This window comes from Leptopilina heterotoma, unplaced genomic scaffold (genome assembly GCF_015476425.1).
Source record: "Leptopilina heterotoma isolate Lh14 unplaced genomic scaffold, ASM1547642v1 Lhet_114, whole genome shotgun sequence".
Lineage (NCBI taxonomy): Eukaryota > Metazoa > Arthropoda > Insecta > Hymenoptera > Figitidae > Leptopilina > Leptopilina heterotoma.
In genome coordinates this window covers 1,854,615-1,880,546 of record NW_025110833.1, presented here as the reverse complement: position 1 = coordinate 1,880,546, position 25,932 = coordinate 1,854,615, and the positions used below count along the sequence as shown (strand labels likewise).

The 25,932-nt window shown below is 22.6% G+C and overlaps 1 protein-coding gene across 1 annotated transcript in view; it reads right to left on the bottom strand.

Annotated features, from left to right (window-relative positions):
* LOC122508156 overlaps positions 1–25,932 on the bottom strand; it is a 45,116-nt gene that overhangs the window by 18,072 nt on the left and 1,112 nt on the right. Inside the window, exons 2-17 of the mRNA XM_043621297.1 lie at positions 24,855–25,777; positions 23,652–23,789; positions 22,082–22,242; positions 20,723–20,791; positions 20,399–20,508; positions 19,825–20,039; positions 18,776–18,884; positions 18,275–18,369; positions 17,763–17,826; positions 16,795–16,870; positions 16,346–16,570; positions 16,035–16,140; positions 15,361–15,589; positions 12,766–12,901; positions 3,049–3,201; positions 2,964–2,988 (exon numbers count right to left, since the gene is read on the bottom strand). Of these exons, the coding sequence (XP_043477232.1) occupies positions 2,964–2,988; positions 3,049–3,201; positions 12,766–12,901; positions 15,361–15,589; positions 16,035–16,140; positions 16,346–16,570; positions 16,795–16,870; positions 17,763–17,826; positions 18,275–18,369; positions 18,776–18,884; positions 19,825–20,039; positions 20,399–20,508; positions 20,723–20,791; positions 22,082–22,242; positions 23,652–23,653 (1,775 nt within the window). The 5' untranslated portion in view covers positions 23,654–23,789; positions 24,855–25,777. The remainder of the gene's footprint in view (positions 1–2,963; positions 2,989–3,048; positions 3,202–12,765; positions 12,902–15,360; positions 15,590–16,034; positions 16,141–16,345; positions 16,571–16,794; positions 16,871–17,762; positions 17,827–18,274; positions 18,370–18,775; positions 18,885–19,824; positions 20,040–20,398; positions 20,509–20,722; positions 20,792–22,081; positions 22,243–23,651; positions 23,790–24,854; positions 25,778–25,932) is intronic.

Below are 25,932 nucleotides of genomic sequence, written 5' to 3'. Positions count from 1 at the left end.
AATAGAAAAAAGAAAAATTCGAGTAAAATTTCAAAAGTGAAAAAATAATTTTTCCCTCGTGAATTTTTTTCCCATATTATTATTTAATTTTAGTAGAATTAAATAATAGATAAAATTAGTGATTATCGTGATTTAATTTGATTTTTTTTTCGAATATTATACTTACAGTGCATAAGAACGAGTTAGCCAAGGATTTGTGACATATTCACGGTCATTGCTCGATGCCAAAGTTATTCCTTGAAAATTTTATCTGTCTATCGTGGTTTAAATTAATCACATGAAACTTCACATAAAACATCGTATATTTTCGTCAATTGTTTAGATTGAAGGGGAGACACCTCCCTGGGAAGTAAAAAATTCTCGTTTTACGCACAATTTTTTTCTTTTTCCCCACTAGATAATTAATAAATAATAATTTTACGCACAATTTTTTTTTACAAAACGTACTCTTTTTTCCTCTTTAGATAATAATTAATAATTAGTAATTAATTGTTAATAATTAGTAATTAGTAGTTAATTGTTAATAATTAGTAATTAATAATTAATAGTTAATAATTAATTAATAATTAATAGTCAATAATTAATAGGTAGTAATTAATAGTTAATAATTAATAGGTAGTAATTAATAATTAATAGTTAATTATTAGTAATTAATATGTAATTGGTGATAACACCCCCTCGAAATAAAATCCCTAATTTTACGCCCTATTTTTTTTTTACGAATCGTTGTCTTTTTTTCCCCACTAGGAGATAATAATCAATGTTAATAAAAAAATCAGATGCACTTCAGAGAAAAGAATTTTTATACAAAAATTTCTCTTTCTTTTTCCCCACTTGATAAAATTAGTAATTAAATTAAAAAATTTAAATTAACAAAAAAAAAAAATTTGGAAAAAAATCAGAAACGTCTACACTTTAGAAAAGAGAATTACCGGAAGGTTGAATTAATTGAACGAATATGCCAGGAATTGAAGTATATCAATGTTGGATTGAGTTCAAGTTAACTCTCTTTCTGCACAACACATATTAAACTAGGTGTGCAGCAATTGTTGCATTTTATTATATTAAAACTTCTCGCTACTTGTGTGACGGTCAAAATTATTCTCATTCTCCACACGAATGCTCCTCTGGATTTTATAACAGTGTATCTATTTCTGTATCCTGTTTTCGTACCTCTAGTGATGGGATTTAAGAGAGAGAGAAGGGGTAGGGGGGGATTTTTTTTCTATTTTTGGTTTTCATTTTCCTTTGTGTATATATTTGCCATTTTTCCTTTATGTTGTTATTTTCACTATCTGTAGTTTGTGTATTAAAAAAAAAAAAGAAACTTTTCAAGAAAAATTAACATTGAAAATACAGTTTTAAAGAAAAAAGGTAAAAAAAAAATTTATTGTATTTTGAAAATATATTTATTGGAGAATAAATTTTATTTTGAAAATTCAATCGAGAATAATTATGATTTGGAAATATATTTTTTCGGGGGACAAATTATAATTCAAAAATATATTTATTTGGCAAAAAATTATATTTCGAAAATATATTTTTTTGAGACAAATTATAATTCGAAAATACATATATTTATACAAAAAAATTATATTTGGAAAATGTATTTTTTCGGGACAAATTAAATTCGAAAATATTCGAGAAAAATTATATTTTGAAAATATTTTTTTCGAGGCAAATTATAATATTCGGAAAAATTTATTCGAGAAAAAATTATAATTCGAAAATATATTTTCTCGAAAAAATTATATTTCGAAAATATATTTTTGTAGACGAAAATTTTTTAAAGTATTTTCATTTCTAGTTCGAATGGCGAGAATATTTTTTTATATTTTGATTAATGATCACATTTTCTCAAGATAGAAATCAGTTTCTTTTTTTTAATTAACAAAGAAATCATTTAATAAATTTTCTTTGATTGGGAAATCATTTTTTATTATTATTATTCATTTTTTTTTCTTTTTTTCAATAAAAGACTTTTATTGTCAAGCACGTACGGAATTTTATTGACAAAAAAAAGAATTTGATACATTTATTAAAAATGAAAAGAAATCGAAAAGAAAAAATTTTTTAATGTTCCAATTTTGTTTGAGACATTTACAATTTAGTTTATTTACATATTTTATGTCACAGGTCATGTTACGCTTCAAAGTAACGGGAATATTTTTTTTTTGAATAAAATTTTCGTCTTTTTTTTATTATTTATTACTACTTATTATTATTTCTTTGGTGTATTTTTCTATTTAATAATTATTTACAAATAAAATTAATTGTAGAATTTATTCATTACACTTGAAGATGTTTTTAAATTATAATGAATTTATTTATTGTTGACAAATTTTTAATTAGAGTTTTTTTTTTGCTGTAGTATGAAAAAATTAATTTTAGCGAAAATTTAGACTAGAGTTCTAAATTTGTGAAATAGAAAAAAAATAGTCGGCTGTTCACCGAAATTTATAGATATTTTAAAATTATTTTTAAAAAAAGATTTATCTCGGATGGAGAGTCGTAGAAAGAGAAAAATTTTGTTTAGATTATGTTTCTTGTTGGGTCTGTTAAAAATTTTTTTTAATAAGTAAAAAACTTGTATTCAATCATTTTATATAGAGAAAATAATTTTTTGATATCACGAACGTGAATTTGGTTTTTTTTACAAAGTCAAATTATTCTTTTAATTTTTCTACTTTGATTATTTTTTCTGTCTAAATTTATCTATTTTTATTCCAATTTATTTTTTTATTTTCTTCTTTTATTGTTTTTATTTTATTTCAATTTTTTGTTTTATTTATTTTGTTTTATTTTACTTTTTTAACTTTTTTGTTTTATTTTTTCAATTTGTTTCTTAATTTTTTTTTTTGCTCTATTTTTTATTCTATTTCTCTTAATTTGTTTTATTTAATTTCTTATTTTTTCATTCACCGTTTTTTTCGTTCTAAAAAAATAGAAATTTAATTTCTTACTTTTTCCATTCACTGTGTTTTCTTTCTGAAAAAGAAAATAGAAATTAATTCGTTTTCTTTATTTTCAGAAAAATATCGGACTTACGCCAGTATTTCGTTTGCGGTTCTTCTTCTTGGAGTTGGAATCCCTCTTTGGTGGTACACAACGGCAGTTCCGCGAGTTCCACTTCCTTATTCGGGAATTGCGGCTCTTTCTCATCATGATACAAAGATTCAGACAAATATAATTGTCGCTGCCCTCAGCAATGAACGAGCCGAACAATTAGCTCAAGAAATAAACAGCTTCTTCAATAATTCTGGTAATAGGGAAAAATTTTTTTTCAAAACTCATTTTTTTTTCTTCTAAAGAAATTGGAAATACAAAATTGAAAATTGAAAAATATTTTTTAGAATAGAAAAAATAGAAATAAAATTTTTAGAAATAGAAAAAAAATTGGAATAAATTTTGTACAAGAAGAGAAAATAGGGAAACAAATTTTTCAGAAAAAGAAAATAAATGGAAACAAATTTTATAGGCGTAGAAAAAAAATGGTAACAAATTTTGTATAGTATGAAAAAATATTGAAATAAATTTATCAGAAGAAGAAAATAAATGTAAACAAATTTTCTAGAAGTAGAAAAAAATGGAAAAAAATTTTGTTCGAGAAGAAAAAATACAGAAACACATTTTTTAGAAGAAGAAAATAAAGAGAAACAAATTTTTTAGAATAAGGAAATAGGAAAGCAAAGTTTTCAGAAGAAGAAAAGATGAAATTAATTTTTTTAGAACCAGAAAAAAATTGAAATAATTTTTTAGGAGAAGAAAAAAATGTAAACAGATTTTTAGGAGAAGAAAATAATGAAATCAGATTTTTAGGAGAAGAAAAAAATGAAATAAGATTTTTTTATAAGAAGAGAAAAAATAAGAATAGATTTCTAGAAAAAGAAAAAAAGTAAAAACAAATTTATTGTAGCAGTCAATTTATTGGAAAATATTGTAGAATTTTCAATTTTATTACGATTAAAGTCTAATATGGGATCGATGGCAAATGAAATACGTATTTGCGAATACAAAATACTGTATTGTCTATAATGTGACATTAAAATGGAATTATAAATTGTAGTCGTCCATTATATTGCACTATCAATTGGAGGGACAAATGACTTTGACATCAATCTTTCGACATTACGTCATTTAAACGTATTCGCGAAATACAATTTATAATTTCTGATGCCTCTCAAATTTCTCGGAATTGCGTATTTCATATAGATTAATTTATTAATGAGTCCTGATTTTTTCTTCTATAAAAAGACAATTCGATTTTAATAACACTCATACAAAATTATTTTTCTACTTCTAGAAAAAAAATTGTTTCAATTTGTTTCAATTTTTCCTTCGTTTGATTACAATTTTACCATATTTTTAATTTTTCATATTGGTGCGAGAAATAAATTTTTTCCTTCTTATTTGAATTAATAAATAAATAATCAAAAAATAAATTAATTGTAAAAATAATTATAAGTATAATAATATTATTAATTACTAATATTATCAATTGTAAATATAATTTATTAATTATTATTAACATTATTAATTATAAAGATAATAAAATAAAAATTTTTGTTACAGAAATCTATTCTCTGGTTGTCAGTTCGAAAGTGATTTCACGAAATTTGATGTCGTCTGCCTTTACGACAAATGATTTGGAAACAATTTCGTTGACTTTTAATCTCAAAGTTGGAGAACTTTTATTATTGGAAGCGCCAAATCTCAACGAAGGAATTCTAGTTGGTTCAAATCGTACTCTTTACTTTGCAACTGATTCAGGTGAACATTGCCTTCTTTATTCCGAAAAAAATTTTTTTTTATTCAAAAAATTGCTAAAATAGAAATTAAAATTTGAAGATTGGAATATAAATTTGAATCTTGAATTTTTTTAACGGTTTCAATAAAAAAATTGAAATTTAAAAATTCGAAAATTAGAATACAATGTTGCGACAATGAATTATCAAGTAGTAATGTTCTTTTTGGGATAAAAATAAATTCAGAACATTCTTTTCTTCTTGAATTTTCGGGTGATTTAAATGAAAAAATTTGATTTTTTTTATTGGAGTGTCGAGAAAATTGAGTACAAATTATATTTGATTGATGAATGGGTGCAATAGCCGTTCGCATTCTATGTATTCTCTCTTTTTCTCTTTTTTTTTATTATCGGCTATTTAAAGATATACAATTAATTTTCAATTGCCACTTTAATTTATGTACTTCAACCTCCGACAATTGACAATGTCTCCTATTTACTTAGTTTACAAACATTCAATTTATAAAATTCATTAATCAGAGATAAACAAAAGATCATTTATTAAATTGATAATTTTTTTTGATAATTTTTTTTTTTTTTATTATTAATTTATTTATTTATTCAATTAAGACGATTAAAGTAGGTTTCGTCTTTAATAAATAATAGAAAAATCATTAATTAATTAACTTATTCAATTTAAATTCTAGAAAATGATAAATAATAATAATAATTAATTTTGTAGGTGCATTTTTTTGAAATTTCGAATCTGAGATTATTCAAAAATTAAAGTTTATATTTGAAAATAAAAAATTTAGTATTTTGCATAATAATAAAAATTTAGAATACTGCATAATTCTTTTAAAAAAGAATAGTGTCCATTGATTTGATAAATATTAAATTTAAATGATGTTTTTTATTGATTTTCTTGTATTTTCTTTTCAAGATGTGAAGAAAGTGACGGAAATTGTATCCAAATGGATTCTTCGCGACAAGTCATTGGCACTGACAAGAAATGCCTTGACAGATCCTACGGAATACAGTTTAGACAAAGAAAATAGAAGACGATTTCCCACTAGTCCAGCTTACGATGTTCTACTTACAGTGGTGAATCCTGACCCAGAGAACTTAAAGGTTAATTGGAGTCTGCCAACTGTTGCCGATGGTAAATTTCTTTGTAAATCGTGTTACATTTTTCCTCGAAAATTCATTAGCTGAATCACTATTTTCATATTGTGATTTTCATTCAAAGAATTTATAAATCATTTTAGTTTAAATTTTCATACTTGAGAAGATTTTAGTTTAAAGGATTTATGCTGAAGAAAAACTAAATTAAATATTTATTTTCGTATCGACTCGAAATTAAAAAATTAAATTTAGTTTCGTATCGACTCGAAATCAAAAAATTAAATTTAGTTTCGAATCGACTCGAAATCAAAAAATTAAATTTATTTTCGTATCGACTCGAAATCAAAAAATTAAATTTAGTTTCGTATCGACTCGATATTAAAAAATTAAATTTAGTTTCGTGTCGACTCGAAACTAAATTAACGAAATCAATTTTCAGTTTTGTGTCGACTAACAAGTTAATTCTATTTTTTTTTAAATTCTAAATTTTTGTAAAATTTCTATTTTTTTCAGTCTATCTGCAACCGTTCTTAAATGAAATTTCGTTAGTCGCTGATTTTCATATTAAATCTCAATGGTTGTATATGGTGCCATTGAATGTGAAACCAAAAGAAGTTTACGATAGCAGTATTCTTGGGAGGCATTTTGCCCTGTCGGAGGATATTCTTCCGCAGTTAATTACCCCATTGGAGAAAAAATTGGGTATGAAAATTATAGTTTTTCTATTTTTTTAGCAGTAAAACAATTTTTATTTTATAATTAATAAATTCTTTTTTTTAAATGCATTTACAGCGTCGCAAGTCAGTTTACATCCGTGTATAAATTTAGTGGCGTATGTGGTTCCTTGCGAGGAAGGACCATTACATATTTACTCTCGTAACGGACATCGAGCACAAGCTGCCAATATCGAAGCATTTCACTCGCCCAGGTATAAATATTAAAAATTCAAATATAACAAATAAATATAGAAAATTTATTTTATATAATTTTTATTTATAAAATAAATATTGTATATTTTTTTAAATATTGTAAATTTCGATACTAAAAAGACCACATTCACGTTTCTTCTCTAAAATAGAATTGCTCCTCAGCTTGTTATATTTTATTTTATACATTTTCTATTTTTCGATTTCTTTAGAGGGGCAACGTGAGAGTGGTTTTTTTTAAAGAAGGTATCGATTTAATTTAAATATTGTATATTTTATTTAAATATTGTATATATTTAATTTAAATATTATATATTTAAATTTAAATATTAAATATTACAATGTGTAAATTATTCATTAACCCTCGAAGCACTTTTTTTCAATCATTTTTCAAAGATCAACTAGTTTCAGAAACTGTTCATCTTATTAAATTCATAATTTTTTTTTTTAAGTATAGTTTAAATGTCACTAAAATAAGTCTCTAAGTTTTAAATTCCTTATTAAAAACAATAAAGTATAGATAAAATGATAAAAAAATTTTGCAAAAAAGAACCGAGGGTTAAATATTGTATTGTATAATTTTTTTTATTAAACACTGTAGTGTATAATTTATTTATTTAAAATAATTTATTAGGTGTATAAGAAACATTACATATATATATAAATATTTTTTCTGAACAAATTGAAGAATGAGTATTATTTTTTTTCAGATGGGGCGGTGTTGTAATTGTTAATCCGCCTGTTGATTCGTGTATAAGTACAAATAGTTCAGAACCTGTTGAAATAACGCCAAATGATGCTACTGTCATTGGCGTTTTCTTTGCACAATTAAGACTTTTGCTTGGAATACCCGATCCGGTGAGAATTTTTTTTTGTTTAAATAAATAATTTTCCTTTCTGCAGAAATGAATTTGTTTTCTCAAAATCTTATTATCTTATAATTAAATAGAATAATTAGAACAATTTTATTAAAAATATAATAATTATTTTGAGAGGTAAATAAAAGAGAAAATTAAAATAATCTATATTAATAATCGTTCTATTTCGGTCATGTGTTCGCAATTTAAAGTTAGTTATTTGTTTTTTTGTTTTCTAACTTTTTAGATAATTTTTCTTTTTAAATGGTTTTAATTTTAAAATAATTGTTTTAAATATTATTGAATTCTTGCGAAGAATTTTAATAGAAACATTTGAAAATAATTGAATTCCTTTCACGAATTCTACCAAAACTGATAAGAATTGAATTCTCTCGAGAAATTTTATTAAAATTGTATTAAGAATAGTTTAATTCTCGCGAGCAAATTTGTTATTTATAAAAATAATTGAATTCGTGCGAAGAATTTTATTAAAATTTTTGAAATTTCTAATTAAACTCTTTTGAAGAATGTCTTTGAAGTTTTTGAAAATAATGGAATTTTTTTTAATAATTTGAATTGAAAAATTTGAAAGTAATTGAATTTTACGAAGAATTTCTTTCAACTTTTTAAAATAAATCGTGTCTGTTAAAAATTGTAATTAAAATTTTAATTATTGAATTTTATTAACATTTTTTGGAAATAATTAAATTTTACTCAGAACTTTATTACAATTTTTGGAAACAACTGAAATCTTGTTAAGAATTTCATTAATTAAAATATTTAAAGTAATTGAATTCTTTCAAAAAATTCCTTCAATTTCTTGAATATAAACGATTTTGTTAATAATTGTATTTAAGAATTTTACTATTAAATTTTATTTTAAATATTGATAGAAAATTAAATTCCTTTAAACCATTTTATTAGAGTTTGTGTCAATAATTAAATTCTTTTGTTGAATTTCTTTGAATTTTTTAAAATAATGAAGTTTTATTTAATAATTTTAATTGAATTTTATGAAGAATTTCTTTCAAGTTTTTTAAATAATCGTGTTTGTTAATAATTGAAATTATACATTTGATTATTGAATTTTATTAAAATTTTTAGAAAATAATTAAAGTCTTCTCAGAATTTTATTACAATTTTTGAAAATAACTGAATTCTTTCGAAAAACTCTATAAAAATTGTACTAAAAATAATTGAATTAACATTTTATCAAAACAATTGTTTTGAAAATAATTCAATGCTTCAGAAGAATTTTATTATTATTTATAAAAATAATTGAATTCTTTCGTGAAATTTTATTCAAATTGTATTGAAAATCATTGAATTCTTGGGAAGAATTTTATTAAAATTTTTAAAAATAATAAACAATAATTTATTTTAATTTTGAATTTGAAATTATTCAAAAATTGAAGTTGATATTTGAAAATAATAAATTTTTATAACAATTTATTCATATAATGAATATTTTGAGATTAATATAAAAGGCAATATAAAAAAATCAAAATAATTTATTCAAACAAGTAAAATTTAAAAAAGTAATTAATTAAATGTCTAAAATATTATTTAACTTCGATAAAAAATCTAATTTAGAAAATATTTATAAAATTGTTTAATTATTAGTGAAGAATTTCTTTTATAATTTTTAACTTTTAGCGAAGAATTTTCTGCAAAATGGAAATAGTATAATTTATTTATTTTATAATCAAGAAGTGCAAATAATTAATATTACTTTTATTTCTTAGTTATAAAATATATAAATAAAAAAATAAATATAATTTTCTGTCAGCATTTCTTTATATTAATTGTAGTGATAGAATATAAAATTAATAAAAAGTGAATAATTTCGAATGATTTTGAATGATTTCGAATTGGTTTGATAATTAATTTTGAATTATTTTAATAATTAATTTGGATAATTTAATTTTGAAAACTAATATTTTTCGCAGACTCCAATTCCCGGTGCAAGTATTGTTCCTCTATTTGGATTCAAGCCCCGCGAATGGGAATTAGATACACTTTTGCGAATTCGTTCTGTTGAGCAATTGACATCGGCAAAATTGACACTACAATCGCTGGCACAATTACTCGAGGAAATTAGTAATATTGTTATAACTGAGACTGTTGGTAATCGAATAAAAAATGCTCTCAAATTCGTCGAGGAATCTTCAGCATTATTACAGAATGGAAATTTACGAGAGGGATTTTTGAAAAGTAAGGAGGCATTCGCAACTGCCGAAGCTGCATTCACGGATCCTTCGCTTCTTGCTCTTTTATATTTTCCCGACGACCAAAAGTAAGTCTTCTTTTATTTATTGTTTGAAAAAATTTTCTTGATACGAAAGGAATTTTTCTTTTGTAATGAAAATTTGATTTCTGTTAATTTATTATTGGCTCTATTATTTAATGTATTAAGTAAAGGATTTTAATTTATTTATTTATAATAAATTTGATAAATTTGGTACCTCAGCAAAAAAATGAAATAAATATTGCTCTAGGGGGAATATTTATTATTATTTACTTATGGGAATAAAAAAAAATTAATAATTTAATAAATGAATAAAAAAATAATTTTATTACTTAATACATTAAATAATATGTTAAAAAAATTTTTCGAAATATTTTTTACTGTTTAGATATTTAATATCTTAATTAGAAGTATTCGAAAAAATTATTCTTGAAATATTTAAATTTGTTTATTTACTTTATATAATTTATCTTTAGAATAAGAATTCAAATTATTATTTTTATTCTAAATGTATTTTAAATTATCGATTTGAAATTAAATTATCAGAGTGTCGAATCTCAAAAAATTATAAATTTATTTATATTTGACATTTTTTTCAAAATTTGTCATAATTTTTTATTTATTTTTATATTATTATGCTGTTTTTATTTTTATTTAATTATATAACGGACATTCTGAATTTTTAATTTTACGAATTAATAAAATATTCAACATTTTAATTTTGAATTTCGGTAAAAATCAATTATCTAGCAAGAAATTTGAATTGACTTTTATTTTCTTTTAATTTTTTCCGTTTTTTTTTCAAAGTAGATGTTTTTAAATTTCAATTTTAAATACATTTTTTTTAAATTTGTTTTGAAAAGCCTATTATAAAAAATTAAAATGTTTCGAATATTTGTTTCAGATATGCTGTCTATATTCCTCTCTTTCTTCCAGTTATGATTCCCGTCTTGTTATCGCTTAAAAATATAAGACAATACTATTTTCCAAGATAAGAAAAAAATTGCTTAAAAAAAAGTTTTTTAAAATAGAATATCCATTGTAAAAAATGGTGCTTACAAGATGATAATGATGATGATAATAATTTATGATTGCAGTATTCAATGTACATTAATTGATTAATGTGAGCCAAAGAATATAAAAAAAAGTTACGCAATTTTTTTATTACATTATCAAACACAGTTATTTTCGTATTACTCCCAAAAAAAAGAAAATTAAGATCATTTTTGTTTAAATTAGATTAATTTTATTGAACCGATTATTAACATTGAGCTAGAATTTTCGATTTGTTATTTTTGTTTTTGTTTTTTTCTTCAAATAAAAAATCGTGAATCACAATAAATAAGAAAATACGAAAAATTATAAATTAATGATGTTTTTTTTATTTTTTTTAAAATTAAATTAACGAGGGGATGATGTTTTGTTACGTGAAATTATTTCGAGAAAAAAAATACAATTTGAGCTGACTACGTTTGATTCGACGAGAAGGAAATTAATTAATTTTTTTTCTCTGAGGATCAAACGCATTTGAGATTTGAATCGTTCCACTTTCATTTCTTCTTCGCTCTCTTTCTTTCTTTCTTTTTTTCAATTATCCCTTATTTTCTATTTTTTCGAAAAGTAATTGTTTTCCATTCCGTTACGAATTTACAATTTCTTCGACGATTGAAAAATTTTCAATTTTTCACAATTCTCAGTCATAACTTGAGTTTTATTTCACATTCATTCACTCATTTTTTCTTTCATACACAAAAAATACGTGTTCCTTTTACTCTTCTTTTTTTACAGAATTGCAAATATATAATTCTCATTAGATCGTTAGAAACAGCTAATAATATATATACACATGTATCAAATCAATCCTCAACCATTTTACCAAAAAAAAGGTTATAAAAACTTGACAAAGTTACAAATTAAAAACAACCGTCTACATTCGTGAGACCTCTGATTCTCTCTCACTCTCTCTCTCTCTCTCACTCGTTCTCTTTCACTCTGTGTTCCTCTTTGGTCGTCTGTGAAATATTTTACATCTTTTTAGTATTCAAAAAAAAAATCCCACAACAAAAAAAAGAATAAATAAATAGACAATACTTTTTTGTAACTTTTCACAGATAATTAAAATACTGATTAAAAACAGATTTTTAATCAGAAAAATTAAAAATGAGTCAGGTTTTTTTTAGAGGAATATTTAAAAACAGTAGAAAAAAAATTATTGGGAGAAAAAATAAGGATAAAATATCACGTTTTATCGATATTTTCTCAAAATTCAAGAGGTCTCAAATTAGTAGACAAATCGGAGACAACAAAATTCCCTCCAGGAGTAAATTCCACTTTCACTGTTGATCCGATTTTCTTATCTTTCATTTAAAATCTTTTTCGTTTTATTTTTAATTTTATTAAAAATAAATAATAAATTATTATAACGAATTGTTATAAGAACTAATTATGAGAATTATAATAATTATTCTAAGAACTAATTATAATTTTATTATTTTTATAATTATAATTATTATTCTAAGAATTATTATAATAATAATTAATAAAAACGATTTCTGAATAAACTAGACATGTATTATAAAATGAATTAGTTTCCATTAATTCGAATTTCGAAATTGTTAAAAGAAAAAAAATGTCGAGGTAAAAAGTTAATAAAAAATCGAAATTTGATTTAAAGGAAACAAAAAATAATTTATATAAATTTTGGCAAAAGAATTGGATCACCAAAGAAAGTAGAATTCAGTGGGAAAAAAAGCGTTTCCATCGTGTTGTACTTAAATTAACGTTCGAATAAAAATAAATTAGTCATCGAATTAAAGCGTCTAAGTGAACAATAAAAAAAACCGTGATTTTAAGAGTTAAATCAGCAGGGATTTTGAACTATTTGTATCGCGTGTTGTAAGGCATCAGCGACTTTTTGAAAAACAGGTACACCTTCGCGCGTCGCATAGTCCGACAGGTACATTCTGCACCTATTGTAGTCTTTCGTGGCTTGCACCGTTAACTAAAAGAATATCAAAAAGAGAATTTAATATTATCTTCATATATTTATTATTATTATTTATTTATTTATTATTTAACAAAATATACGGTCTAGACCTTTCGTACATTAATAATTTATTGAGAAAAGATGTCTTAAAATAAAGGAGCATTTACACTTCATATATTATTATTACTATAAATTAATTATTATGCAAGTTACAAAATTGTTTATTTTCAAATATAAACTTCTATTTTTGAATAATTTCAGATTACCTATAATTTAAAATATTCACTTATTAAGTACACAATTAATTATTATTGTTTATTAATTTCCAAATTTTTAATAAAATTCTTTGCAAGAATTCAATTATTTTTTTAAAGTTTTAATAAAATTAAAGAATTCAATTATTTTCTAAAATTTAAATAAATTCTTCGAAACAATTCAATTATTTTTATACATAGTAAAATTCTTCGCAAGAATTAAATTATTTTTATAATAATAAAATTCTTCTCAGGAATCAAATTATTTTTCAATAGATACAATTTTATTAAAATTCAATAATCAAATTTTTAATTAAAATTATTTAAAGACGCAGTTATTTAAAAGAATTGAAAGAAATTCTTCATAAAATTCAATTGCTTTCAAAATTTTCAATTAAAATTATTAGAAAAACTACATTATTTTCAAAAGATTTGAAAAAAGATTTTCCAAAAGAATTTAGTTATTTACAAAAAATCTTTATAAAATTGTTTAAAAGAATTTAACTTTCCATTAATAAATTTAATAAAATTTAGTAGTACAATTATTAACAAAATCGATTATATTAAAAAAATTAATGAAATTTTTGAAAGAATTCAATTATTTTTATATAAATAGTAAAATTCTTAACAAGAATTCAGTTATTTTCAAAAATTGTAATAAAATTCTGAGAAGAATTTAATTGTTTTCTAAAAATTCTAATAAAATTCAATAGTCAAATGTATAATTTCAATTATTAACAAACACGATTATTTTAAAAACTTGAAAGAAATATTCTTTATAAAATTAAATTAAAATTATTAAATTATTAAATAAAACTCCATTATTTTAAAAAATTCAAAGAAATTCAACAAAAGAATTTAATTATTGACACAAACTCTAATAAAAAAATAGTAAAATTCTTAAATACAATTATTAACAAAATCGTTTTTATTCAAGAAATTGAAGGAATTTTTTGAAAGAATTCAATTACTTTAAATATTTTAATAAAATTCTTAACAAGAATTCAGTTATTTTCAAAAATTGTAATAAAATTCTGAGAAGAATTTAATTATTTTTTAAAAATTTTAATAAAATTCAATAATCAAATATTTAAATTCAATCATTAACAAACACGATTATTTTAAAAACTTAATAGAAATTTTTCATAAAATTCAATTCCTTTAAAAATTTTTAATTAAATTTATTAAAAAAACTCCATTATTTTAAAAAAATTCAAAGAAATTCTTTAAAAGAATTTAATTAGGATTTTCAAAAATTTTAATAAAATTCTTCGTAGGAATTAAATTATTTGCAAATATTTTGATAAAATTCTTCGAAGGAATTCAATTATTTTCAAATATTTTGATAAAAATTCTTCTCAAGCATTGAATTATTTTCAAAACAATTGTTTTGATAAAATGTTTTATAAGAATTCAATTATTTTCATAAATAATAAATTTCTCGAAAGAATTCAGTTATTTTCAAGAATTGTAATAAAATTCTGAGAAGAATTTAATTATTTCCAAAAAATTTTAATAAAATTCAATAATCAAAATTTTAATTTCAATCATTAACAAACACGATTATTTTAAAAAGTTGAGAGAAATTCTTCGTAAAATTCAATTACTTCAAAAATTTTCAATTAAATTTATTAAAGAAACTCCATTATTTTAAAAAAATTTAAAGAAATTCTTTAAAAGAATATAATTAGGATTTTAAAATTTTTTAATAAAATTCTTTGTAAGAATTCAATTATTTTCATAAATAACAAAATTCTTCGTAGGAATTCAAGTACTTGCAAATATTTTAATAAAATTCCTCGAAGGAATTCAATTATTTTTAAATGTTTTGATAAAATTTTTTGTAAAAATTCAATGATTTTCAGTACAATAATTTAAAAATTGAAAACATTTAATAAGAAAAATTATTAAGAAAGTTAGGAAACAAAAAAGTAAACAACTAACTTTAAACTACAAAAGATTACAGGAATAACACAATTATTATTATAGATTATTACTATTATTATTTTTAACAGTAGTATTTAATTATAATTAAAATTCTTTAAATTTATTGAACTTTTATTTTTTTAATTCTTTAATTTTAATTTTTTTAATTTTTCTATTTTACTTTCTTATTATAATTTTTGTATTACTTTTGTACGAAAGGGCAAGTCCCGTTTATATTGAAAAATAAATAACAATATAATAAATAAATAATAACGAAATTAATAATAAAAATACCTGTTCGCCAGAAACGATGCTATTTTCAGGAAGAGTTTGAACACAAAGGACAAGCTTGGCGTGCAGCCCAATTAAATGAGCCGCTAAGGCCATAATGGCAATACCACGCGAATGCTGCGGGATAATTAATAAAATAATTCTCGAATTTTTCATATGCTGCAATTCTTGCGGCAATATCCTAATATTGTATTCATTTAAACTCGGACGATGAAAAGACAGTCCCATCGATCTTAAATAAAGAAAGAAATAAACGTAAATATCAATATTACATTAAAATAAATAATTATAATTAATCAAGTCTGGAATATGATTAGAAAAGCAAAAAAATAAAACCAAATCGATTATACAAGTTTTCAAAGAATACATGGAAAGAAAAACAGTATTTAATTTTGTAAAAAAGTATTTTACAATTTTGGAGAGAAAAAGAACTTTTTGATATAAAAAATACAAAAATTTAAAGAAGAAATTATATGAAAATCAAACATTCGCTTTGTCGCATTTTCTCCAGAAATTGTAAAATACTTTTACAAAATTTGTTCCTATTTATTTTTCTTTCCGTGTATTAAAAAAAAATGTTTTTTAAAGAAAAAAAAGAATTTCTTTTTTAAAAAAAAGTCTTTTCTTTTCCAGACATGATACATAAAAAAAGAAATTTGAATGAATTTAACACTGACTTTATTAAAGATGCTGCTGAAGATTCTAACCATAACAGATCTTTGCCGATCACACCAATGTACAAATCCCTTTTCTCGGAATCCTGCATCAATGAATTGGTCCAATCTGGAACAATTCGAATATTTTGTTTCAAAAAATTGAAAGACTCGTCTTTTGTAATTACTACTAAACGACAAAAAAATAGAGAGTGAAAGAGAGATGAGGGGGAGTGAGTTTAATAATTTTCCGATTAGGAGGGAATCACGTTTTTTTTCTCAGTGCTTTTTCCATTGTGGTTGTTGTTTTTTTCTTTGGATAATTTAAGAAATACCTAAGAAACGATTAAAAGGGTGTACGAAAGCGCTGCGCAGAAACTTTGATGTCTTCCTACTTAAAATACTCCAAACTGAAGGTATCTCACTTTCACAGGTAACGCCATTGTTCCTCATTCGCCAGGACCATTCACTCGCTAATGCACAGAATTGATCGAATTTTATCCTCTGCTCCTTTGATTCGTCGTTCAATGAAAGACTCTGTATCACTGCTTCACCGGTTTCTGAAACAATAGTTTGTTTGTTAATTTATTATTTATAGAGTTCTTTCATTTCTTTTTTATTTACAAGCTCTTTCGTTATAATATTTGCATTATTAAATAAATTGAGCTTCAAATTATATAAAATATAACTTATAATATATAATATATAATTTATTAAAATTTTATTATATAATGTAATTATTTTTATTAATTAATTATACTAGAAAATAAAAATTCCATTTTACCCGATTTATTCACAGCATTAAAAAGATCTGAAACGGATCCATTACATTTTGAATTCGACTGTAATGTCACCAAAGCCTGAAAAAAAATAATTATCAGAATAATCATAATTTAACATTTTCAAATCAATTTATTAGAGATAGAATTTATTTTTAGAAATTATTATTCAATTTCTTTAGTGATTTAACAAAAAAAATAGTAAAATTAATTATTTTGTAATAAAAAGACCTAAATACTAAAAATTCAGGCCTTTTTATTACAAAGTATATTATTAGGAAACAGTTTTCAACAAAAAACGAATAATAAAATTAAATTTTAATTTCTTTAGTAATTATTAAAAAAATATTCAAATTAATTATTTTATAGTACAAAGATCTAAACTAATAAAAATATAGGCCTTTTTGTTACAAAGTAATTAAAAACGATTTCAACGAATTTTAATTCAATTTCTTTAGTAATTTAACAAAAAAAGATTCGTGTTAATTATTTTTTAACAGAAAGTACAAAAGTAATTAAAAACGATTTCAACGAAAATACAAATTTAAATTCAATTTCTTTAGTAATTTTAACAAAAAAACATTCAAACTAATTATTTTTTAATTAAACGACCTAAATACCCTCAGGCCTTTAATGAAAAGTCCGAAAATTTTAATTGTAGTATTTATTTTAATTTTTAGTATTTAGTCTTTTTATTACAAATTAATTAATTTAAATTTCGTTTTTTTCTTAAATTACTAACAAAATTTTTAATAATAATTTCTTAAAATAAATTTTATCTCTAAAAAGGACGAAAATTTTAATTTTAGGACCTTTTATTGCAAAGTAGTAAAAAGAGAACAGTTTCAGTAAAAAGCAAATAATAGTAAATATTAAAATTAGTTAAACTGAGTGAACTGATTTCGAAAAAAAAATTAAAATTCCTCAAAGAATGCACAAGCTGAAGTTATGACAACAAAATAATAATACTTACGTCATTCAGACTTACTGTTCCCGTGTCATTAACGTCTAAAGATTGAAAGATCTCTCTTAATGCTCTGAAAGCAAAAAAAAAAAATGAATGTTTATTTCTTTATAGAATTTTTATTTCCACTTCTTCTCCATTTCAAGGAAAAAATAATGATTAAGACATTATTTTACGTGTTTTTTTTTATAATTTCCGTCAGATAGAATTAATTCATTCATAAGAGAGAGAGAGAGAGAGAGATTTTGTTACACATTTATTTATTTTTTTATTCTGATTCATTGTACGCTTCCTTAGAATATATATTGAATCATTCAATAACGTAACGTGTAAGGCAAAGCAATTAGTGACTAATCAAATTTTTCGAATTTATAGTAGACACACAAAAATTTGAAAGTGGGAGGGAAAAAAAAGATTGGTCATTAAATTATATCTCTCGCGTTGTAAAATTGTGCGATTGATTTTTATTTTTGTTTAAAAATAAATACTGGAATAATGTAGAAAAATGAAAATTTGCTTACACTATATCGCTTCCGTGCTGATTAAGTGAGATTCGAGTAGGCCTGATTCCATCCTCGGATTGCAGATCTTGCACTTTTATTGCTTTGCGGATAATCTGCAAATTAACGATTTGAATTAGAATTAAATTCAAATTAGATATTTTATTTATTTTTATTTTCTTTTTTTTTTATTTCTCTTTTCTATTATTTCCTTTTTCCTTTATTTTATTTTATTACTACTTAGTAATTAGTATCTAATTAAAAATTAAAATTTAGAAAAATGATTTTAAATTATCGTTGAAAATAATTTTTTAGATTTTGATTTTTTTTATTTTAAATTAAAATTTTCCAAATGGAAATAATTCATAAAATTATTTTTTGAATTAACTACATTTAAAATTATCAAATGAAAATAATTTAACCATGAAATTATTTGTCGAATCAATTTTTTTTAAATTTAATTAAAAATATTTTTTCAGCGAATTTAGTCTAAATTATATAATTAAAATAATATTTATTTACCTTAGACGTACAATTGAGTGCAACTGTAACATTTTCAAATATTGGTATCCTTTGCCTATCCATAAAAAATTGAAGTACTAGCAGCCCATTCATTAGGTCGTAATATTCTCTGGAAAAAAACAGAGTTTTTTTTAATTGCCACTGATTTTTACATTAATTTTTTTTTCATTCTTACATCAACTAGCAAAATTCTATTAACTCGTGAATTTTAATGAATAATAATAATAATTAGTAAAATTATTATTAAAACTCTAAACAAACTAATTTTTATTTAGTTTTGAGGGTTTCATTTCTAAATTAACTGATTCTTGTTCTTGTTTTTACTTTTTGTTAATTTTTCATTTTAAATAAGATTAAAAATTTTTAAATTAATGCATTCAAAATAAATAAATTCTGTCAAGAAATTTTATTATAAAAATTGTATTGAAAGTAATTGAATTCCTTCGAAGAATTTTATTATTTATGAAAATAATTGAATTCTTAAGAATAATTTTACTATTTATAAAAAAATAAATCAATTCTTGCGAAAAATTTTAGTATAATTTAAAGGAATAATAATTAAATAGATAACCAGTGAATTTAAAAAATTTTTGAATCTAAAATTATTCAAAGCTTGAAGTTGATATTTGAAAATAAACAATTTTGTAATTTACTTAACAGTAGTAAATAGAATACCGCGATTCGCACGCATAATTTTACTCATAATTATTATTAAAATCAGTTAATTAAAAACTTAAATCCTAAATATTAACTAAAAAATTAGTTATTTTTTGAGTTTTAATAATAATTTTATAATTCTTTACTAATAATTATTATTGATTCAAATTCACGAATTAATATGTTTTAAAAAGTTATTAATTTTTTAGAATTTAATTTTTAAATTAACTGACTTTCAAAATAAAAAGATTGGTCTTTCTTTAGGTAATTAACTAAGTTTCGCCTTAGTACCTAGATTTTCTATTTTAATTTTAAATCAATATTTTAAATTTAGATAGTAATAAAAAAAAGGAAAATATTGTTTTTTTTTAAATTTGAAAAAGGGATCTTACTGCGAGGAAACGGCTTCGTCAAGAATTGTCTGGCCTTGTCGATAAGGATAAACGACAAGGACCAGGGATTCTTTGCGCGTCGCTGCCAATTGAGCTGCTTCAATCATTCCTGAAGTATTACGTGTCTGGTTATCTATTACAAAAAGCAAAACACGCGCTGTTTGTTTTGCTTCGTATTCCTGAGCAATAAGTTCTGGACCCCATTGTGACACTTGCTGAAATTCGAAAAAAATTATTTATCACTTTGAAAAAAAGCAAATTTCTTACTTTTTAGTTTTTAACTGGAAATTTTTCCAGTTTTCATGAAATATTTTTAAACTATTGAATTTTGACTTTCAAAAATAGCCGCAAACTTAATAAAATAAAAGAGAAAATAGAGAAAGAAAAAAAGAACAGTCAAAATAAATTAATTAAATCGATTTTAAATTAATTTCAATGTCATTATCTGTTCGTTCATTATCATCTAAATACGATTCAGAAGATAATGTTTTCAATCGCAGTTGAAAGACCTTAATTTTTTTTCCAAAGAAATTACATACTTCCGTTAGCGAAAAGAAAAAAATACTCCACTTACGGGATTGTAATAAGAAATTCCTAAACTTTGAAGTGTCGGTATTGCTATTTCTGACCTCCACGTTGTAGGATTGCAAGATCCACCCAAAAATACTTCACATGCCATTCTTTCTGAAAAAAGAAAAATTATTCTTGTATGAAATATGAAATTTTAAATTAAAAGTCAAATTTAAATTAAAATGAAAATTTATATTTTAATTAAAATGAAAATTTTTATTTAAATTAAAATGAAAATTTATATTCAAATTAAATTGAACATTTATATTTAAATTTAAATTAACTTTTTTTTAAGAAGAAGAGAGTTTTGTTTTCTATCAACACTCACTTGAACCCGTTTTATTATTAGTGTCCTTTCCATCACAGAGTAATGATTGAGAGGTGCTCATAGGAACAGCTGCTCTAAAGGGAATAAAGAAAAATCAGTCATAAATTAAAAATAGTCGCGGGGCTCATTATAGTCAGCGATTATAATAGATTGTAACATCGTGGCTTGATGGAGATTTCATCGTCAAATCAATTTTTCTCAACGATAATATTTCTTTTTGCATTCCACATAAAAAGTATATTTCTTTTCTTTATTATCACACTCAAAATGTTAGCAGAATTTATTCAATCATTGTACAAAGCAGGATTTGATATTTTCTCGAAGAGGATTTTTTTATTATTATTCTTATCTCCTCATCATTGAGATTATTTCTACTTTTAGTTTTTCTTCTTTCTCAATTGAAAATTACTTGAGAAGAGTGTGGTAATAAAGACAAACCACCCTCTTTTGTTTCTTGAAATTTCATTTAAATTCAAATAAAGTTCAAATCAATTTTTTATAGGAAGTAAATGAATATTTTGTTTATAGAAATTAAATAAATTTGTTACGTTTTTTATGGAAAATAAGTTGATTAAACTTTTTATGAAAAAATAAATTAAATAAATTCGATAAATTTGTTATGGAATTATATTAAAAATTAATTTCTTATAGAAATGTAATTAAAATTAAAAAAATTAAACTAAAATTCAAAATTGAAATGAAAAAGTTTTCCAAAGAAGCAAAATAGAGAGAAAACTGAGTTGTGAATAGATATAAAGAAAAATGCAAAGTTTTTTCTGTAAGAAGAAGCAAAAAAATGAATGAATAATAAAGATCGAATAATCGTGCACATTAAAGGACAATATCGTACTTTGAAATATCAAATCCTTTTGCAATGTAAAGCAGCATTCCGCGTTTCGACATTGTCAAAATATTTCCATAACAATCACTCTCGGAAGTTCAAAGCCTTTTTCCTGCAACATATCCGCACAGTGAGAAAAAGCTGTGTTCTTCGCACAAAGTTCAAATACTTTTCGAAAACATCTTTCATACGAATCTTGAACTATTTTCATACTTGCGAATAATTTCTCTTTCATTTTTTTTTCTTTCAATATTTATTCATTATCTACATTATTTTTTTGTATTAGAAAATTCTTTTTTTAAATAAGAAATTTGTTTAAAATATTGTCTTAATTTGTTTTTTCTTCTTTTTTTATGAATATAGAAATCTTTTAGACAAATTTCTTTTCCTTCTTTTTTGAGAAATAAAGAATATTTTTCAAACAAATTTCTTTTTTAGATAAATAAATTAATAGAGAAAGAAAAAAAGAAATGTTGTTGATTTCGATAAGTTTTGTAGAGCTAGTAAATTTGTATTACCCTTGCTCGCAGAGGCGTGCAAGTTCAGTGGCAAATATACAAAATTCTCCAAGCATTTTACAGGCGTCAGTGCTGATCTTGGGACAATCTTCTGTGTAGTGCAACATTTCATGTACTTGCAACTCACTCGAAAACCAGAGCATTCCGTATGTCCAATGTGCCTAAAAAAACAACATCAACGTGAATACAGTGTGTGAACAAACAAAATAAAAATCCATCGAACCACATAAAAACGTAAAGAAAAATAAATTAACTATAAAGAATACTAGTGAGCAGTGCTTTAATAAAATAATTTCACGTTCGAGATTTATAAAAAAAAGAAGAAAAAAATATAAAGGAATTTACCTTGAACAGAAAGGAATTAAAAAAAATTGAACAAAATTTTGCTAAATTGGGAGCAATTTTTATGAAAAATTAATAACTTCAATTCATGAATATTAACTAAAAACTTTAAATTCATTTAAATTGAGTTAAACTTTTAAATAATTTAAATTAAATTGAAAATGGTAAATTAAATTAAATTAAATCGAAAATTTCAATTAATTTTAATTAAATAAAAAAATTGTGTTTCATTCAAAATAAATTGAAAACTTCTAAATAATTTAAATTAAATCGAAAAATTGTAATTATTTCAATATAAATTGAAAACTTTAAATTTAAATTAAATTAAATTGAAAATGAACTTAAAAACTTTTAAATAATTTAAATTAAACCGAAAATTTCAATTAATTTAGATTAAATTAAAAATTATAAACGAATTTAAATTAAATCGAAAAATTTCAATTATTTTAAATTAAATCGCAAAATTTCACTTTATTTAAATTAAATCAAAAAATTTTATTTCATTCAAAATAAATTGAAAACTTTAAAATAATTTAAATTAAATAGAAAAATTTTAATTAATTTAATATAAATTGAAAACTTTAAATTAATGTAAATTAAATTGAAAATTAACTAAAAACTTAAAATTAATTTAATTTAAATTGAAAATTAACTTAAAAACTTTAAATTAAATTTAATTGAAAGCTTTTAAATAATTTAAATTATATCGGAAAATTTCAATTAATTTAAATTAAATTAAAATTTACTTTTACTTTCAAAATAAAAATTTGCATTTAAATAATTTCAAATTAAAATCAGTTATAAAACTATTGAATCAACTAATTTAGATTTTGAATTTCCGGTAAAATGTAGATATTTATCAGTAAATAAATTAAAATATAATAAAATATAAAAAACAAATTTACGTTTGAATTAAAATTAGTTTTCCTTTCAAAATAAAAATTTGCATTTAAATAATTTCAAAATTAAAATCAGGTATAAAACTGTCGAATTAATATTTCAAATATTTCAATTTTAAATTTCTGGTAATTGTAGATATTTACCAGAAATTGAAAATCTAAATGAATTAATTCAAAAAAAAATATTCTTACAAAAAAGGTAAATTGTCAAAAAATAAATTTAAAAAAAATAATTTTGAAAATTGAAATATTTTAACAAATTCTCATTTTACAAAAACTATTAAGCTTTCTAGAATACTTGTTTTAAAAAAATAAATTATTCCACATACATGAAGACTGTAGTCGACAATGTAAACAATCCTGCAATAATTGCTTCCGACAGTTCAATTTCATTGTTTAATTCCGGAGAATGATAAATTCTGATGACGACACTTTCCAAAATGACAAAATCGTTTTTTCAAGTTTCCCTGGAAAAATAGAAAAATACATTTAATTATTTTTTTTTGTAATTTCGAAAACAATTTTTAGAATATAATTAATTAAATGGAATTTAAAAAAATATAAATTAAAAAATATGAGTTAAATTAAAGAATTTAAAATTAAAAATAAGTTTAAAACTTATAGTAACCAACTAAAATCTAGAACAAAACATCCTAAATGTCTGAGAGTATTGATAAAACATTATCGATCTAAATAAAGTGAAAGTAAAATAATATTTGACGCTGATGGAAAAATACCAAAGTTTCACATTCTTTTCTTTTTTATTAAATCAAATCACTGATGATATCGCGTAATCAACATCTCGAGGACAAAATATTATTCATAATTGTTTTGAAAGTCATTATATTTTCGTTTGAGAAAATTTCTTTTTATTTTTTATCACTATACTCTCGATTGAAATTTGAAAATTTTTGTTTTGTTTCCTCTTTACATCTATTTTATTTTCTCTTCTCGGAAAAAAATCTTTTTCTCTTTCTTGAACTAATTAAAAGTATCAAAATGCAAATAGCAGGCAAAGTTTATTTTATTCTTAAATTTTCATTATTCAAAAACATGTTTTTTTCTCTTAAAAAATTAACATTGACTTGATTATTCTTTGATGTTTTAGTTTTTTAATTATCAAACTAAATATTTTTTTTAATTTGTTTTTTTTCTCTTTTAAAAATTAATTATTATTCTTTGAATAACAATTAATGAACTTTTAGTTCTTTGTGGACTAAAATAAAAATTGCGTTGTAATGAAAATGAATGAAATCAACAACATTCTATTGAGAGAATATTCATGAAAAGAAAAACATTACAGATCGAGTTTTCTTTTTTTTTCCTCTCTTTCAATTTTAAACAAGGACTGCAAGCCTCGATGAAAAATAAATGAAAAAAGAAAAACTTCATGGACCCTGTAACCCTGAATTTATTCCGAATACCCCTGAACCCGGTAAACAAGTTGATATTCATTAAAAGCCGTAAAAATCAGGGTCTACCGCTATTAAATTCTCTGGACATTATCAGAGACGCTTCAGTATGTCACTAACCTTGGCAGAGCCTCCACAGAGCATGCCCACACAACAATAACATATGTGGCAGTTGTCAATAAAAAATTAATATTTATCGACTGCATTTGTTACACTTTTTTTTAAAAAAATTGTCTCTTTCTTTTTTTTTCTCTCTCTCGTTTTTCAAAAATTCGAGTAACAACCACGTTCACCAATCAGAGTGTATGATTGCTTCACAAAATCTTTGCGAGACAGCCTCGCGTACTCCCGCTATTGCTCATACTTATTTATACATCGTTATATTTAAAATGAAAGACTCCGTGCGAACGACCCACGGGAAAAACACTTTTTCTCATATGTATAAAAAAAAAGCATTGACACTAGAAACTTTTTTTCACTGTAAATTTTCCTTTCAAATTTCCCTTCACACAATTTTTCTTCTTTCTTTTATACACTTTTCTTTTATAAAAATAAAAAATTGTAGTTGCAGAAAAATTTAATGAGAATCTGGTGAAATGTCGTCGTTTGACATTATGTTTCACGAAATTTTCACCTTTAGTTTTCAATCAATAAAAATGAGATAGTGAGAGAATAGACTATCAACTGTGTATAACTGTTTTTTTTTAATCTATGTGTCTCTCATTCACCCAAACTCCGCACTGACACTGATTTTATTTGCCGATCAAAATCCTGATACCAGGTCAGCGAAGGCGGCAACAAAATTTTTATGGTTTCGCGGCTGGTTTCCTCCTCTCTTGCTTTTTATTTCTCTCTCTTTCGCTCGTTAGCTCGCTCTTTTTTCTGCGTGTGCGTTCCGCGAGTCGTTCTCCGACTCAGGAATGACGTAAACAGCCAACAATGAAGCGTGATGTCACACACGGTGAACTTCACACACGGGTTTTGCCTGTGGCTCTCGGCGTAGTAAAGGGAATTTTGATCAAATATGGTGTAGTAATTTTGACCTGTCGCATAGAAAAAAAAGAAATAAAAATACAAAGCATTGAGTAATTTTTAAAATTAAATTTAAACAAAAAAAAATTTTCACTAATTTTATGATTTTGTTTTCTAATTCTTTTTTTGTGACTATAATAGTCATTTCCAAAATTATACTTTCAAG